General features: G+C 42.5%; 2 protein-coding genes across 5 annotated transcripts in view; one reads left to right on the top strand and one right to left on the bottom strand.

Annotated features, from left to right (window-relative positions):
- Positions 1–19,285, bottom strand: part of LOC122542204 (nitric oxide synthase interacting protein) — a 38,096-nt gene that overhangs the window by 11,515 nt on the left and 7,296 nt on the right. The window contains exons 1-5 of one of the 3 annotated variants that reach the window (XM_043679675.1): positions 11,715–11,801; positions 9,837–9,929; positions 8,313–8,418; positions 5,768–5,849; positions 1,374–1,515 (exon numbers count right to left, since the gene is read on the bottom strand). In XM_043679675.1, the coding sequence (XP_043535610.1) occupies positions 1,374–1,515; positions 5,768–5,849; positions 8,313–8,418; positions 9,837–9,906 (400 nt within the window). In that variant the 5' untranslated portion in view covers positions 9,907–9,929; positions 11,715–11,801. Of the gene's footprint in view, positions 1–1,373; positions 1,516–5,767; positions 5,850–8,312; positions 8,419–9,836; positions 9,930–11,661; positions 11,802–19,285 lie in introns of those variants that run through there. The other 2 variants (XM_043679674.1, XM_043679676.1) reach the window with 2 other exon arrangements.
- prrg2 (proline rich Gla (G-carboxyglutamic acid) 2) overlaps positions 11,804–19,285 on the top strand; it is a 39,881-nt gene continuing 32,399 nt past the window's right edge. The window contains exon 1 of one of the 2 annotated variants that reach the window (XM_043679679.1): positions 11,804–11,872. The gene's annotated coding sequence lies outside the window, so the exon portion shown is untranslated. The remainder of the gene's footprint in view (positions 11,873–19,285) is intronic. The other variant, XM_043679681.1, reaches the window with a different exon arrangement.

The raw sequence follows: 19,285 nt of genomic DNA, 5'->3' as shown, positions 1-19,285 counted from the left end.
CTCCAGCCTGCTTGGCACACCTTCCTCATTCCTGAAGAAGGGCTTATGCCCGAAACGTCGATTCTCCTGTTCCTTTGATGCTGCCTGACCTGCTGCGCTTTTCTAGCAACACATTTTTCAGCTCTGACCTCCAGCATCTGCAGTCCTCACTTTCTCCCAGCACAGAAACAGTCCAACCAATCAATGCTGATCATAATTCCAAACAAAACTAGTCCCACCTGCCTACACTGGGCCCGTATTCCTCGAAACTCTTCCTATACGTATACTTATCCAAATGCCTTTAAAATATTGCAACTGTAGCCACATCTACCACTTCCTCAGGAAGTTCATTCCACACACTAACCACTCTGTACAAAAAAGTTGCCCCTCGCATTCTTTTTAAATCTTTCTCCACTCACCTTAAGAATATGCCCCCTTGTCTTGAAATCCCCCACCTGAAGGGAAAAGAAACTTGCCATTCATCTTATCCATGCCCCTCATGATTTTATAAACCTCTGTAAGGTCACCCCTCAACCTCCTATGCTCCAGTGAAAAATGTCCCAGCTTGTCCAGCCTCTCCCTTTAACTCAAACCTTCTGTTCCCTGCAACGTCCTGGTAAATCTCTTCTGAACCCTCTCTTGAAACACTTTCCTTCAGGATCTTTTACATTCACCAGAGAGGAGAGGTGGGGCCTTAAGGTAACACCTCAACCAGAAGGGAACACTCTCTCAGGGCTGCAACAATCTGCTTAAAGGGTTGTGTGAATCTCCAACTTTCACACTTGGAGGCGAGAGTGCAGTCCAATGAGCCTCTACATGCTTACGAACATGGACTAGTGACACACTGATATAACAAAAAGAGTTAGCCTTGGATGGCCACAGGTCTTCAGTTAAGAGCTGTTTTTCTCATTCCTGTCATCCATTCGGAAACGTCACAAGTGCAAGTCCCACTCCACAGGCTTGGACACCCAATCTACAGCTGACATTCCTAAGTGCATTCTGAATGGAGAATGTTCCAGCACTGAGCTGGGCACAGACAATTCCATTTTGAAACAAAGTGCAGGGCAGTCAGTCCTCCATGTTTGACAACATTTATCCTTCGACAACAAAGTGGTGATCTGGTCATTGCTGTGGGTTTCTGTGGGAGCTTGCTGTGTACCAATTGGCTGCCAGATTTTCTCCATTAAACCAGTTCAAAAGAATTGGCTGTGAAGCCATGCTTTCAGACATGCCAGTGTATAAAAGGCATTACACAAATGTATATCATTCCTACAGAAAACAGAGGCGGGAGACAGACATTTTCACAAGTGGTGTGTTTTGCCAAACCCCACCCCCATCCAGGGGAGAAATGTTATACTAGCTGACTGCACTTCATCTGCCCCGGGACAGCCTACCCTCTTTGGAGCTGAAGGGATTCAGCGGCTTGCTGACGATGGTCGACTCTTTCTCCAGGAATGCCTTGACTTTGGTCTCCTTCTCCGCCTTCGCCAGTTCTGCCAGCTCCGTCTTCTTGACGTTCTTCTGTTTCTCGTAAGCCTGGGAAATTAAGAGAGAAAAGAAATTTTACAATTCTAAATACACGTAACTGAAGCGCAGGGTAATACCCACAATTGCCTGTGCAACAACAAGTCCCTGATGTCCCTCAGGTCGATCAAATTGTCAGAATATAGTGCAACAGTTAGCACTCTGGAATTTGAATTCTGCCATCTGAGTTCAAATCTCAACGGAACCATGTTTCATGTTGTCCGAGCAATTGTTAAATCTTGGAAGACACCTCTGGGTTATTCGTAGCTGAGGGACCGTTTACTGGAGACAATGGACTCGTGCTATTGTCGTTGAATCCAGAGACTGATGTTCTGGGAAGCTGGGCTCAAATCCAACCATGGCAGATGGCAGAATTTGAATGCAATAAAAATCTGGAGTTAAAAATGACCATGAAACCTGCCATTAAAACTCCATCTAGTTCACCAATGGCGTTTTAGGGAAGGAAATCTGCCATCCTTACCCAGTCTGGCCTCCATGTAACTTCAGACCCACAGCAGTGTGGTTGACTCTTAACCACCCCTCTGGCTGAATGATACAGCTGTCTGACACAATCTCAAGGGCAACTAATGAGGTCACAACGCCTACAACCCATGAGTGATATATATTAAAAAAAACAAACACCAAAGCCTTTCCCACAAGTCACCAGGAACATGTCCAGGTGTAATCACTGTGGACATTTATATACAACATGCATTTCTTCTGCCCTAATGGAGCTATCTGACACTATCCATAAAGAGCAGAGAAACTCTGATCAACAAGTGGTTAAGATACTTTACTAAATCAATGTAATGTTAGTAACTTGAGCACTGCATCCAGTTCTGGTTGACTTTATCGAAGGACATAACTGTCCCCAAGAGAATGTAAAGGATTTTTTTTTTTAAAACCAGAAATGGTACCACTATTGGGTCAGGTTGGAGAAAGTAATTCTCCGTGGAGATTGAGGGGAGATCTGATCAAAGTGTACAAAATTATGACAAGTTTGGACAAGATAGATTTAAAAATAAAAGCTCTTCACATTAACTGATGGTATAAGGGCTGGAACATGAGGAAGAACTTTTTTTTTTACATAAATGCAGTAAGTGGCAATGACCAAACAGAGCAGATCGGAAGAAACTGTTTCCACTCACGCAAGGATTGAAATCGAGACAGCACAGGTTTAAAATAACTGGCAATACCAGCAAAAATAACATAGGAGAACAGCTTTAACATGCAGTGAGCAGTTAAGGTTCTGCAAAACACAGTGTGCTGGAAGCATTCAGAAGAGAAATCAGCTGCTCACTGAAAAGGTGCCACAGACAGTCGCAGTTCATGAATGAGATCCCTTACAGGGGTATATTAACATTAATTACAATTAATATTAATTTTAATATTTATTGGCTTCCTCATTCTTATAAATGGTTATTTTATATGGTCCTGTATTGCGTTCCAACTTCTATCAAATCGCCTTGCGATCGTATCGAGAATGGAACCTCACAACCTGAGGACTGCCCATGTGTACGGGATTACAGGGAGAAGGGCATAAAGTAAGATATTCATTCAGAGAACCAGGTACAGGCGCAAGAGGCCAGATTGGCATCCTTCTGCACCATAATTATTCTGTGATAACTCCTTCTGTACTGTGTATACTGGATTTAACCATAAAATCTGACAGGGGCTGGTCGACTCAAAATGACTGGATTGAAGTCTCTCTCCCTTTATCCTGATATATTTGTATAAATGTGCGAATTAGAAGCAGGAGTAGGGCATTCGCCCCTCTCTAGCTTGCTAGGCCTGTCAATAAGTCAGTGGCTAAGCTGATTACTCTACATGCCCAGCTATCCTTAATAATCTACTCCCAACAATCTATCAAAGAATCTGCTCTCAACATCTTTCAAGGAAGATTTTCAAACCTCTGAGAAAAAAAAATTCTCCTGGTCTGACTTAATGGGTAGCTCCCTTATTTTAAACCAGTGACCCCTAGTTCTAGATTCTACCACAAGAAGAAACAGTCTCTCTACGTTTATCCTGCCAAGATGGGCAGCACGGTGGCTCAGTGGTTAGCACTGCTGCCTCACAGCGCCAGGGACCTAGGTTCAATTCCAGCCTCGGGCGACTGTCTGTGTGGAGTTTGCACATTCTCCCCGTGTCTGTGTGAGATGTGCTAGCCAGGTGAATTGGCCATGCTAAATTGCCCATATAGTGTTAGGTGCATTAGTCAGGATTAAATATAAGGAAGTGGAATGGGTCTGGATGGGTTGCTCTTCGGAGGGTCAGCGTGGACTTGTTGGGCCGAAGGGCCTGTTTCCATACTGTAGATCACCTAATCTAATCTCAGGATCCTATGTTCCAATCAATTATGGGAATATCATCTCATATCCTTACATGCTATATTCTTACTGTGAGGAGGATGCAAAAAGATATCTAGACAAGCTCAGTGACAGGCATGAACATTGCAGATGGAGATTATTGTGGAAAAATGTACATTTATTCACATTGGCAAGAATAACAGAAATGCATGGATTTTGTAAATGATTTAGATTGGGAAATGGTGATGTCCAAAACAGACCAGGGTGTCTTTATCCACATCATTAAAAGTTAACATACAGGTGCAGCTGCAGGAAGGTAAATGGTAAATTGGCTTTTATTTAAGGCGGATTGAGTACAGGAGGAGAGATGTCTCACTACAACTACATAGAGACTCGGTGAGGTGGCACCTGGAGTATTGTGAAGCAGTTTTAGATCCCTTATCCAAGGAAGGGCACACTGTCTATTGAGGATAGATGCAGGAAAGATGCTTCTCCTGGCTGGAGGGTCTAGGACCAGGGACAGAGTATTGGAATAAGGGATCAGCTATTTAGTACTGAGATAAGGAAAACTGTCTTCACCCAGAGGCCAGTAAATATGTAGAATTCTTTCCCCCAGAGGGTTGTGGAGGTTTAGTCATTCAAGACAGATATCTGTGGGTGTCTAGATATTAAAAAGGTACCAAAAGCTATGGGGATAATGCAGGAAAATAGCATTTTTAACAAAAATGGTGGAGCAGGCTCAAGGGACTTCAGTCCTGACCTGAACTATCAACTCTCCTGCTCCTCTGATGCTGTTTGACCTGCTGTGCTTTTTCCAGCTCCACATTTTATTGACTCAGGCTCAAGGGCCTGCTATATTTCCTATTGTCCATTACATGGAGCAAACATGTGTTAGAAACCATTGTACACAGGACAGTTTCAATCTGTTCATTTGGTGTCACGCTCTGTTGGGTCTGCTTTCAATGTGTTATCTCTTCCGATCTTTATAATAAAGAATCAGAGTCCCTTATCGACGCCGAATCAAAAGTTCTCTCCACATTCCTTCTTGCTATAATAAAGCTTGCCTGAACAGCACTGTATGCGTCCTTCCAATAAACTTTAAGCCTCCGATTTACAAGGTCAACCTCAGCCAGAGGATCTGGAGAATTCATATCAGCCCAGGGCTCCCAGTCACAACACCATCAGCTGCATTCGACCCAAACAAAAATTCATGCATGGACAAAAGGACAGAGTTCAGTTTGACTCCAATTACAGTCATTAGCAAATCAGCACCTACTCACTTGATCCACACTGAAAAACAGGTATTTGAACAAATAGAAAGCATCGGAGGCTGATGGGTGACCTTAGAGAGGTTTATAAGATCATGAAGGACATGAATAGGGTGAATAGACAAAGTCTTTTCCCCAGGTGGCAGAGTCCAAAGCTAGAAGGCATAGGTTTAAGGTGAGAGGGAAAATATTTAAAAGGGACTTAAGGGGCAACTGTTTCATACTGAGGATGGTGCACATGTGCAATTAGTCAAAGGAAGTGATGGACCCTGGGACAATTACAATATTCAAAAGGATCTGGATGGGTATATGGATAGGAAGGGTTTAAAGGGATATAGGCCAAATGCTGACAAACAGGACTAGGTTAGGTTAGGATACCTGGTTGACAAGGACAGGTTGGACCAGTGGGTCTGTTTCCATGCTGTACAGCTCTATGACTAATTCCTGTGGAACATCATCCCACACAAACAAACAACTTCTGGCAGGGAGTATATGGACATCAATAGCAACATCCTCTCAATTCATAGATAGCAAGAGAGGAAGAGAAAGAGGAAAATTGGGAAAGAATGCAGACAGAGTTTGAGAGAGGCAGTGGGACAGTGAGAAAGGGAGACAGACAGAAATGATAGGAAAGAATGATATTCAGGTGAAGGGGGTAGCAGGATGAAGAGTTGAGAAAGGGAAATCTACCTTTATTTTCTTAGCAATTTCAGTTTTCTGGTGCAAGATATATTCCAGAATTGCTTCCTTTTCATATATATAACCATCAGGCCTGCATAATGAAAAAAAAGACAAGAAATATTCAGGGACAAATCCTTCACCTTTTCAGCATTAAACACCAATGTATTTACGTTGAATAATATTCTGACCAGGCAGAGGATAAATACACTGAGGAATACAGATTTAAAGGTTTAATGCAGAAACTGCATCAAGTTAAGATAGATCTTTCATTTTTTAATCATATCTGTTATAAGCTCAGTGCCAAAGCACTTTACAGCCAATGGAATGCTTCTGAAGCATAGACATTGTGGTAAAGTAGGAAATATGGCTACCAGTTTATGCACAGCAAGTTCCCACAAACAACAATGAGATTATGGGAGTACAGCAACAGCATGATTACAATTCAACCCAGAGTCCTCCACCAATAGCCAAATTCATGAGTTCAAATTCCACTGCAATGGTTGAGGAATTTGAAGGCATGTAATTAATTGAGACCATGAAATCTGAAACTGCAAGAGTGACCATAAAACTTCTGAACTGTTGAACAAACACCAGAGAGAACTCCAGTGTTATTGTCTATTTCTGGTTGTAATCATTGAGTATCCTGCAACTATTCGTTACCGAGACAGGTACAGACCAGATTTGCTCATTTTGATAGGAAGACTGTTCAGAATTACAGACAGCAATCCCAAAATACAGTGATCTTGGGAATCTGATCTAATAAAAATTTGATTGAATCACTTGCTTGCAGAGAGCTCCAATACTGACATAAAGAGACCAGTCACCAAAATGTTTTGTCTTGCTCCCATCAGGACAAATGCGAGAATGTCAAATTTCAAACTGTCACAACAATTTATAATAAAAGGAGGAAAGCATGTTGATTGGTTAACAAGTTGAATCTGATTGGCTGAGACATTGCCACAGAGAAAGTATCAGCAAGCAGATAGGCTCCCGGGTAACCCAAAGACAATGCAAGGCTTGGGCATGTTCCTTCTTTTTGCAGAGAATGGATCCCTGTAAGTGAACGTACGTCATTTCTGGTAAGTGTAAACGAGCCATGTTTGCAAGTTCAACTTATTACATTAATACGCTGTCTATGTAGATATTAATGCACGCAAAATCAGAATTTTTAAAAATTCAATTAGGAGGTTGACAGCCTCGCAGGCTAGGCCAACATTTGCTGCCCACCCCAGAGGGCAGCTAACAGTCAACCACATTGCTGTGGGTCTGGAGTCACATGTAGTCCAGACCAGATAAGGATGGAAGCTTCCTTTCCTAATCAACATTAATGAACCAGATGGGTTTTCCGACAATCAACAACCAGATTCTTAACTCCAGGTTATTTTTTAAAAATTGAATTCAAATACTATCATCTGCCATGGCAGGATTCGAACCACAGTTCCTAGAATATTACCTGGGTCTCTGAATTAACAGTGCAGCAATAATAGCACTAGGCCATTGCCTTTCACAATAAATATTATCAGCAATATTCAAGAAGTGTAGAGGATAGTGAAGAAGGTTACCTCAAATTACAATATGATCTTAAATCAGATGGACCAAAGGGCTGAGCAGTGGCAGATGGAGTTTAATTTAGATAAACGCGAGGTGCTGCATTTTGGAAAAGCAAATGTTAGCAGGACTTATACACTTAATTGTAAGGTCTGAGGAGGTGTTGCTGAACAAAGAGACCTTGGAGTACAGATAGCTCCTTGAGATAGTGAACAAGGCATTTGGTATGTTTTCTTTTATTGGTCAGAGTATTGAGTACAGGAGTTGGGAGGTCATGTTGTGGCTGTACAGAGCATTGGTTAGGCCACTTTTGGAATATTGTATGCAATTCTGATCTCCTTCTTATCGGAAGGATGTTGTGAAACTTGAAATGGGTCAGAAATGACTTACAAGGATGTTGGCAGGGTTGGAGGATTTGAACTGTAGAGAGAGGGTGAATAGGCTGGTCTGTTTTCCCTGGAGCATCGAAGGCTGAGGGGTGACCTCAGAGGTTTATAAAATCATGAGGAATATGGATAGGATAAATAGACAAAGTCTTTTCCCTGGGGTGGGGAAGTCCAGAACTAGAGGGCATCGGTTTAGGTTGAGAGGGGAAAGACATAAAAGGGACCTAAGGGGCAACTTTTTCATGTAGAGGGTGGTGTGTATATGGAATGAGCTGCCAGAGGAAGTGGTGGAGGCTGGTATAATTGCAACATTTAAAAGGCATCTGGATGGGTACTTGAAAAGGAAGGGTTGAGGGATATGGGCCAAATGCTGGCAAATGGGACAAGATTAGGTAGGGATATCTGGTCGGCATAGACGAGTTGGACCAGAGGGTCTATTTCCATGCTGTACATCTCTGACTCTACGACTAATTTGATTTGCTCAGTCACCATTAACCTGATTACAGATACAGGAGCTACTACCACGTATGGAGACCTCAGCAGGAGTTAGGTTTGGTTCCAAGGGATCTACAACTTCCAAGAGAGGAATACCAAAGGGTGGGAAAATGAGAAAGACTCACGTTATAACTGGATCTGTGCAGGGTTGCAATGACAAACAGCAGCAGTCAAAATCCTTGATGGCATCTTTACTGAGTCGCAGGGATTGTGTCCCATACCCCGAAACAGCTGAGGGAGAAGGGAGAATCAGTCAGTTTATTGGATCACAGCAGCAACCTTGACCATGGCAAACCTAATACAGTAGCTATATGGACAACTCTGATCAAATCCTGCTGAAACACTTCAGACCTCAGCGCTTGCTTGATCATGCTCCACAGCAGAGTACTGTGCACCTGTCTGGCAAAGGTCATGGCACTGATACATCTTGCCGACAGAAGTGAATGCAACAATGCAGCATCATAAACTCCTGCTCCACACCACTCCTCGGTTTCCTGGCTTCACAAACCACGTTGCCGCACACATCCGCTGTGATGAAAATCCACGAGCTGGTTGAAAGCTTCCGTGCTGTGCCTTCCTTACCCACTCCACAATGACCTGCTCAAGCCACTTACTGCCTGCCTTCCATCTCAGCCTGACACAGAGCAACCTTCCTGAGTAGGTCCATCCACAAACACCCTTCGGATCAAGGACACAAATTCATGAATAAATTCCTTGTGACAAATCCCCTCTGTCGATTGGTAGACTTGGAACTACGATGGCACAAGTAGCAACTCTTGTTAAGCAGGTTCAGGACAAACAAGATTCCTGCACAGACAACTTACACCACGGAGGCCTCAGTACAAAATCTCTTTTGCACTTCTGGAGAGGCGGAGATACTGCACATTATTGAGGAGTAACCCCTTTACAGACTAAGTAGCAACTAATAACCTTAAACTCAACAAATAAAGAGGCAATTGCTTGGATCCAGGGATTTGCATTCACTAAATAAATAATCCTTGAGAGAAACAGAGCAAACAGTTCAGGGTGATCATTGGTTTTGGCTCAGACTGTGACATAATATCTTTGATCTGAAAATGTTAGCTCTGTGTGTTTCTCTTTTCACTGATGTTGCTTGACCTGTGGAGTAGTTTCCAGTTATTCTCCTATTAGTTCCAATTGTTAATATTGGGTAGACCAAAGATGCTTTTATTACAAAGCCAGTTTCATCCTCATCTCCATCTCTCTCCCTCATTGCTCTATCAAAGTGACCTGAACTATGGGCAATCTCAGCAAGTTGCTCAACCCAGAATATCTCTTTAGAGATGTCTGATCCTGGCTGTTACTTCCACTCAACCTGCAGCATGTCTCCTCCCACTTGGCCCCACATCCTGAAGAAAAATAACCCTAGTTGCCATTGAGGTGGTGATGGGGGATGAATTACCTCTTGTTCTACTGTAGTCTGTTCATCTGAACGATTGTATGGTGACGATGTTCCTGTAAGACTGAAGGAAGATTCAGAATTTGACCAGGTGACAGTAAAGGAGCAGACTAGCTACATCTTCCAGTCAGTGGCTTGGAGGTGGACTTGGAGGCATGGGCCTTGGGTCACCTCCCATTTATAACTCATGGACAATATTAAATTCACCCTCCCATCTCCATCCCCGTACCTGTGTCCTTTTTCTTCTCGTAATAGGTATATACAGCCCCTGCTGTGCAGTTCTTCCCATGTCTTGTCATCTCTTATACATCAGCCGTATGACCTGTAGGGACAAAAAGATTTTCAGCAAGCTGTTAGGAAGACTAATGAAACATTCACCCTTATTGCAGCATGATTTGAGTACAGGAATGATGAAGCTTTGCTTCAATTGTATAGGAGCTTGATTTAGTTGCACCAGTGTGTAGTTTTGGTCCCTTTATCTCAGGAAAGATATTATTTCCATAAACAAAGTGCAGCAAACAACTTAATCAGATTTGCTCCAGGGACAACTGGACTGTCCTTACAAAAAGAAATTGAGCAAACTTGGCTTATATTCTCTCAAGTTTCAAAAAAAGAAATGAGAGGTGATCTCTCTTAAAATAGATGCAGGCAAGATGTTTCCCTGGTTGGGAACTGGTTGATTTCAGCAACAAGGGGCATAATTTTAAAATAAATGGGATGTGAGATGAGGAGTTTTTTTTTAAACTCAGAGCACTGTGAATCTTTGGACTTCTCTGCCACAGATGATCATACAAATTGAGTCTTTGAGTCTGTTGAAGGTAGAGATTGATAGATTTTTGACATCCAAGTGTTCAGGGTTACAGGATGGGAGTGAAGAAAAGGCATTGAAGTGTTCAATCAACCATGATCGTATTGAAGGGTAGGGCAGGCTTGACGAGCTGAATAGCCTATTCCAGTTCCTATATTCTTCAACATCAGTGAATACAATGTCAATGGGGAAATAGTGACAAAGCAGTAATGTCACTGCACTGGTAGTCCAGGCACCCGGTCTAATATGCTGGGATCATGGTGACTTTAAGACTGAATTAATAAATCTAGAACACAAAGTTAGTTTCAATAACAGACCATATTAACAATCATCAATTGTTGTTAAAAACAGTTTGGTTCACTAATGTCCTTTAGGGAAGGAAATCCGCCATCCTCAACCAGCCTGGGCGAAACATCTGCAGATCCACTGCAATGTGACTCTTAACTGCCCTCCAAAATGGTCTAGAAGTCACTCAGTCCAAGTGTAATTAAGACTGATCACATTTCATAAAAGAACAACAAAAATTCCAGCCCATCAAAACTCAACAAGCAAAATCTTAAGTGGAAAGGAGCTAAAATCAAACACGATTACTTTACTGTTAAATAGTGTTCCTATAGAAACTCTTGACATTTGAAAACATCCATTTCATATGCATTAAATGTCAGGATAGCTTACAATCTCTGACCAAGATTAATCTGAGAAACCACAATTGACCAGTGAAACCATTCTCTTTTAAACAAAATTTGGTGAGGGATAAATATTGGCCAGGACACAAGTGAGAACTGCATTATTCTTCTTCAGACAGTGAGCATGGGATCTGGTACATCCACTGAGGGACAGGCTTTGTACTTGAACAGCTGCAGCATATTGTTGGGAGAGAGAGATCAAGTGTTTGGCCCACCAATACTGAAGGAATGACAATGTCGTCGTGGCTTGGAGGGGAACTTGAGGTGTTCCTACATCCAAAAGGTGGCTCCTCTGACAGTGCAGCACTCCATGAATACTGCACTGGATTGTCAGCTCAGGGCTATGCGCTCCATCGAGGTATCCCTAATGGACAGGCTGAAAGATGCATTTAAAAACGCACGATAATACATAGAATAAGGCTATTCGGCCCACAGTACCTGCACTAGCACTTTGATATACACAGCCTCAGAGCCTTACAAAGGTTCCCCTTCAAGCATTTTATATTTAATGTCTTATTGAAAAGTATTACTTCTTCTATTAATTACAAACAAACACTTACCAAAATACCCCTTTAATTATAGATTGCTTGACTATTTTTATCCAAACCTGTACCTTTAATTCTCGTCTCAGATTCACCCACACAACACAGGTCCTAAAACAGGAAGTGCGTTTGACTTGCCCCACCCGGAAGGAAACGTAGGCGTCGGTGCAAGGGCGGATGTGATTCCAAGGGCGGTGGTGGCAGCCGATGAGCATGCGCACACTTCTACGTACGTGCCGTAAATATTAAATTACTAGACGTGAATATTGACTTGAAACACTGTAACACGTTCTAACGAAGAGACAGAAAGTTGGGGCCGGTTCGCTGTTGTATTTGCGGCAAGTGGTCGGGGGCCTTCAGCAGATGGTCAGCGACTGGCCAGTGTCAACTTGTGCGCGCCCCCTACAGCTCTGGAGGACCACTGGTCCCTGCAGCTCCCCGTATGTCCACCTGATATATGCCTGGCCAAATGTGCTCCTAATTACCTGTATTATTAAAAGTCTTTATGAGATCTGTATAGAGAATCACAGATTGTTACACTGTAGAAAGAGAACTTTCAACCCATCCTGTCTGCTCTGTTTCTCCAAATGACCACAAGATGAATGTAGGCCATTCAGCCATTGAATCTGCTCCACCATCCAATTAGATCATGGTTTTTCTGACACCAGGTTATAGTCCAACAGGTTTAATTGGAAGCACTAGCTTTCGGAGCGTTGCTGCTTCATCAGGTGGATGAAGGAGCAGCGCTCAGAAAGCTAGTGCTTCTAATTAAACCTGTTGGACTATAACGTGTTGTGTGATTTTTAATTTTGTACACACCGATCCAACACCAGCATCTCCAAATCAGGTTATTTCTGATAATCCTAAACTCCACTTTCCTCCCTTTTTCCCATAACCTTTGTTTCCCTGACTGAGTAAAAATCTCAGCCTTGAATATACTTAAAAGACCCAGCCTCGACAGCCTTCTGAGGTAATGAATTCCATAGATTCACTACCATCTGAGGCAAAAGCCCTCTCCTCAGCTCTGTCAAATGGGCATCTATGATTTAGCATCTCAATATCCTACCTTATCTCCATAACCCTGCACATTACTCTTATTCAAATAAACATCTTATGCCTTCTTGAATGTCTTGATTAGACCTGCCTCCACCATACGACGAGAACATGCATTCCAGACCCTAACTAGTATTTGAATTCTCTTTCTCTCACATTTAATTTTCTTATTTTGTCAATTACTTTAAACCCATGCCCTCTCATTCTTGATCCTTTTTAGGAGCAGGAATAATTTCTCATTATCGTCTCTGTCCACAACTCTCATGATTTTGAAAATTTTAATCAAATCTCTTTTTGGGATTAGTCAGCATCTGCTCATAAAACAAAAATTCAGTTTGGGTTCATGCCCACTTTTCTTCTTCTTCTGTTTCTGCTTTCCAATGGTTGCAGTTCTCTTTTCTCTCCACATCTTTACACAATTGTTAACAAAGTTGATATCTATATTTTTCTTTATTCTTTCAAGGATAAGGGTGTCACTGGCTAGGCAAGATTTAATACCATCCTCAATTGCCCAGAGGGCAGTTAAGAAACAATCACATTACTGTGGGTCTGAAGTCACATGTAGGCCAGACCCAGTAAGGATGGCAGATTCCTTCCCTAAAAGATGTTAGTGAACCTGATGGGTTTTTCCAACAATTGACAATGGATTCATGGTCACTACTAGACTCTTAATTTCAGATTTTTTATTGAATTCAAATTCAATAATCTGCCATGGCGGAATTCAAACCTGGGTCCCCAAAACATTATCTGCGTCTGCGGATGAACAGTTCAGCAATAATACCACTAAGTCATCGCCTCCCCCTATAAACATGGGCATGGACATCACTGGTAAGGGCAGCATTTATTATCTATTCTCCTTTCTCAGGCAGTAATCAGGATCAAGGCTGACTTTCTTCCACTCCAGTGTTTTGAGTTGATTAAAACAGTTCAGCGCCCAAATTAGGTGGGTGGTATTTTCTGAGGCGGGGTTGTTGGGACGATCAGATTTCACACACTCCTTGCATTTGGCACTTTGCACTTGGCCTCCACCTAGGCATATCGGAGACTTTAAAAATAATTGGCACCTTCCTGGATGATCCTTTTCCAATTTTTGCAGTGGGCATGTTTCATTTCTTTCAGAAAAGCTTTGAGGAAGCCCTTGAAGCATTTCCTTTGCTCTCCTGGTAACCGTTTGCCGTGACAAAGCTCGGAGTAAAGAGCTTGCTTTCGGTGTCTCATGTCAGAACGGTCTATCCTGTTTCAAAGACTGTTCCAGTTCAAGTCAGGTCACCATATTCTCAAGGAGGAGTAAGCAGTTGGGACTAGTTTAGTTTGGAATTATGTTCAGTATGAACTGGCTAGACCAAAGGATCTATATCCATGCTGTATAACTCTTTGACTATGACAATTACAAAAGGGCAATTCATGCTGACCCGACCAGCAAATGCCCATATCCCATTAAAAAGGATTTTAAAATGCCTAATTCCTTGAGAAGTTGGTACTTACTTACACCCCACACTTCTTGATTCTTTGCAATCTATGTAATGAATGTGCTCCTATAGTGCTGTTGAGAAGGGAGTACCACAGTATTAACACGATTGTGAAGGAAAATTGAAGCTATTTTACTAAGTAAGGATGGCAATCCTTAGGAATTTGAGATTGTGGAATGGAGAATTGCTATCAAAACATCTGATGCAAGTGCAAAGTTAGTGATACAGTCATTCTGCACAGAAGCAGACCCTTTGGTCTAACTCGTCCACACCGACCACGTTTCCCAAACTAAACTGGTCCCACTTGCCTGCATTTGATTAGATTAGATTAGATTACTTACAGTGTGGAAACAGGCCCTTCAGAAGCAGACCCTTTGGTCTAACTCGTCCACACCGACCACGTTTCCCAAACTAAACTGGTCCCACTTGCCTGCATTTGGCCCATATCCTTTCCCATTCATGTACTTCTTCAAATGTCTTTCAAATGTTTTAACTATACCTACATCCACCACTTCCTCTGGCAGTTCATTCCACATAGGAACTATCCTCCGTGTGAAAAAGCTGCCTGTCAGGTCTGTTTTAAATCTTTCTCCTCTCACCTTAAAAATATGCCCCCTAGTTTTGAAATCACCCACCTGAGGGAAAATGCTTTTGCTATTCAGCTTATGATTTTTTACACCTCCTACACTCCAGCCTATCCAGCCTCTCCTTATAACTCAAAACCTCCAGTTCCAGCAACATCCTGGTAAATCTTTTCTGAACCTTCTCCAATTTAATAATATCCTTCCTATAGCAGGGTGACCAGAACTGTACACAGTACTCTAAATGTGGCCTCACCAACGTCCTGTACAACCTCAACATGACATCCCAACTCCTATAACGATGGTCTGAGCAGGCGTAGTAAACACCTTCTTAACCACCCTGTCTACTTGTGATACAGTATGGGTGGCATGGTGGCTCAATGGTTAACACTGCTGCCTCACAGCACTCGGGTTCCCAGCCTTGGGTGACTGTCTGTGTGGAATTTGCACATTCTCTCTGTGTTTCCTCTGGGTGTTCTAGTTCCTTCCCACAGTCCAAAGATATGCGGGTCAGGTGAATTGGCCATGTTAAATTGCCCATAGTGGGTGCATTAGTCAGAGGTGGGTGGGTTGCTCGCTCGTCGGAGGGTTGGTGTTGTTGTTATGCAGAAGGGCCTGTTCCCATCCTGTAGGGAATCTAATTCTGAAAAAACTTTGTACCTGAACTCTTACGTCTTTCTCTTCAATAGCACTCCCTAGTGGAGTCATGTGCTTTTGCTAACATTAAAACACAGTTGGATTTAGATTGGGTAAAGAGAAAACAACATCAATGTTTTCTCCTCCTGATCCTGATAAAGATCTATTGGCAACATGTGCTCCTTAGACATCACCTTCCAAAACCCTCAACCCCTACAATCTTGAAGGACAAGATACATGGGAACACCACCACCTGCAAGTTCCCCTCCAAACCACACACCATCCTGACTTGGGAATATATCAGCTGTGCCTTCATCATCATGGAGTCAAATTCCTGAAACTCCCTCCCTCACAGTAATCTGGGTGTCCTTACACCAAATGGACTGCACCAGTTCAAGAAGGTGGCAGTTGAGGCAATAAGAGCTGGTCCAGCCAGCGGGGCCGCATCCCATGAATTTTGTCAGATAAACGTGGGATTGGCAGTCAAACAGGTAGCTGATGATCCAGTACAACTGAGATCCCGGAGAAGAGCAGCCGATAGGGTGGGATATGGATGGCCATTGGCACCCATTGGAATCCACACTATAAAATAAGTCAGTAGAATTTATGAAGTTAAAAACTCTATCAAAAATAAAGTTACGCTCGGCTGACTTATCACTGAAAAGTCACTTGACTGTGATGTCTAGGCAATGGAAAACAGATACCAGGGAATCTGGTCTTTTGTTTGAAACTACCTGGATGTCTGAAAATGTGGAGGTCTCAGATCAGCAACAAAGAAATGAGGAGCAAGGGATGGGGAGCAGGGTGGCAGGAAGAAAATGGAGGGAAAATTACAGGCCACATTTTACACCGGTGAGCTAGCTGCCTTCTCTAGAATTCTTCTCAAATATGGAAATATAGAACTAAAAGTATGAGAGTTTAAAGACAGAGATAAGACTGGTCTGTGGTTAACCTGATGACTGGAGGGAGATGGTGTGGTGACAGTAATTCACACACACTCTCGTCTAACAGGAGCAATTGACTCATTCTCACTATCACAGAGTGTTAGAGATAGGATCCCACCACTTCCATTTATCATAATTCTACACCCTAAGTTGAAAAAGAGTCTACCTTTCTGCAAAAAAAAAGTAATTTTTCATAACAAACTTACAACAGTTTAGTACACGTCAGCTAGGGATCGAAATAAAAACTCCACGTGACTCATGTGAAATCCCGTAGCCCCTACCAAAAACACACTACAAACTAATGACAGCCCCTAACCTTGTTGGTGCCCCCTCCCCCGAACCAGTGGACTTGCCAACTTCACCAGCGGCAACCTGGTGATGGACCCAAGTGCCGAAATCTTAGGTTTGCAAGGACCTTCTATGGAAAACTTGTAGCACTCTCAACCACTTTGAGGACTTGCAGGAGGCACATCTCTAATGTGGCCATTTCCCCTATGAGTTGAACAAACTCACATTGTGACTGTGGTCAATCATTTCCAGAGCACTGCCCACAGACTGAACCCCTAATAGATCCATCCCTGGTAGCTTCACAGGTGTTCACACTGTAGCGGATAAAGCTATTGAATGGATTGATATCCTCAACATTGATTTATAACTCTTTCACCAGCCATGTACTGTTATGTCTCACTGGCATGGCAAGATCGAAACCAAATCCTGCTATTGCCAAAATCGTCGCAAAAGTTAAAGATTTTTAAATGTATACAGAATTCCTCAATTTACCTCCCTTTTAGACCAAGTTTACTGAAATACACAGGCCAGGTTTCTGCATGTACCATGGAATGACTATTAATCGCAAATAATTCAACTGCAACTCCAGGGAAGCAATATTGAACTGTCAACATATAACTCTACCAGTTAAAACTCCCTTATAAGCTCCCTCTCTCCAAGCAGACATAGACAGGAAAGACCAACTCATGTGTTATAGCAGAGGATAAGACCGGAGAGACAGTTCAGTTGTCCTTGTCCACATGGTTTGCTAAAATGATTCTTGTGCTGATCAGAATACAGTTTCTCTATTATCTCTCTCCAGATATTTTCATCTGTAAGACCATAACAAATAGGAACAAGTGTAGGCAGTTCAGCCCCTCGAGCCTGCTCTCCCATTCAATATGATCATGGCTGATCTAACATTCTGCATGTCCACTTTCTTTCCCTGTTCCGCATAAACTTTAATTCCCCAACTGATTAAGAATCTATCCGTCTCAGCCTTAAATATACAGATGGATTCTGTGAAAAGGTGTTTCCAAGATTTAAAACTGTCGAAGAGAAGAAATTCCTTCTCAACTCAGTCTTAATTCTGAGACTGTGCCCTCTGGTTCTAGACTGTCCCATGAGGGAAACATCCTCTCAGTATTTACCTTGTCAACCATTTAAGAATCCTACATATTTCCATTAGATCTTCTCTCATTCTTCTAAATCCCACTGAGTACAGTCCCAACCTGTTTAACCTTTGCTCATAAAACAGTCCCTCCATACTGAGGATCATCCTGGGGAAACTTCTCTGAACTGCCTCCAAAGAAATAATATCTTTTAAATAAAGGGACCAAAACAGTTCACTGAATTCCAGATGTTGTCTCACCAGCATCTTGTACACTTGCACTAACAGGTCACCTGTTTGCAGGACGTATGGAGCAACTGGTTTCCAATTATTAAGGTCCTTAATTTGTCAATGAAAAGTCACAGCTTGCAGTAAGGTAACACAGCTTACATAAGGGGGACCAAATTGGCTCTCTTCAAATGCTTTTTACTGCAAAGAGCAGCTTCTTCTCTTCCAAAGATCCAATAGCTTCTGACAAAACATTCACAACCCAAAGTTGTTCAGCTACATAAGAGCTGATCCCATAATTGTTGACAGGTCGAAGGTCTTTGTCATCGTTAATTGGTAACTAGTCCATAGACCAATCAGTTATTTTGTCAGCCAGAGCCTCATTTGTGCACATTCCTTGGCTCCAGCTCAACTGCAAACTAGGCTTGCACTACTGCCATATAAACAGTACTTATAATGAGTTTCATGTTATAAAGTGCAGCATTGCTTTAATCCTTGATTTTCAAAACAATACATTTCACAATGAAAAACCCAGAAAAATAAAAAGATACGTCTTTCTAATCCACAAGTTACAGGATACTCATCTCTGAATCACAAGTTTCTGGGTTCATGTTCCACTCCAGGGGCACACTGGCACTGCAGTGCTGAAGGAGTGCCATCCTTCAGTTAAGATGTTAAACTGATGCTCCATCTGCCTGCTCAGGTAAATGTAAAAGACCATGTATTACTATTTTGAAGAACAGCAAAGAAATTATCCTTGGTGACCTGGCCAACACTGAGCCCAAAAACAACCTGCCTTTTGCAGGAGCTTGTGGTGTGCAAATTGGATATTCGACATTATAGAAGTGACTGCACTCCAAACAAAGTTCTGAAATCGCTGAAAGGTGCTCAGAGCCATGCAATGGCTGTGAAAGGTGCAATTATTGCAGTCATCTTTTTTTTACAATCTTCTTCCTTCTTAGCCTGTCCTTCAGGATCAATAAGTCCTATGTGTGACTCAGCTATGTGTTAGCAGATGTTGGGAGGGTTTGGTGTACAGCTGTTGGGCTGCCTCCAAAGCCTCAACTTCACTCCTGCAACTTGACAAATGCCTTGCTGAATGAGCTTGGAGTGGGAAAGTGCATGCCTTGATCTCTGTGCATTAGCAAGGATGTTTGATCTCTTCAGAGCTGGTCTGAGGATGACATTTACAGTGCAGTTCCATGGGTCATAGTTGATGACCATTGATTCACCCAATTGAGCATCACTGTTATGTGTGGCTTGATATCGAGTGGGCAATGGGCAATTCAACCATGTGGAGGATGTGGCATTATTGCTGATAAACACCTTCAATCCTTTGGAGACTGGGAACTT

This window comes from Chiloscyllium plagiosum, chromosome 39 (assembly GCF_004010195.1).
Source record: "Chiloscyllium plagiosum isolate BGI_BamShark_2017 chromosome 39, ASM401019v2, whole genome shotgun sequence".
Taxonomy (NCBI): domain Eukaryota; kingdom Metazoa; phylum Chordata; class Chondrichthyes; order Orectolobiformes; family Hemiscylliidae; genus Chiloscyllium; species Chiloscyllium plagiosum.
The sequence above is the reverse complement of the archived record's forward strand: the minus strand, read 5'-3'. Positions and strand labels throughout refer to the sequence as shown.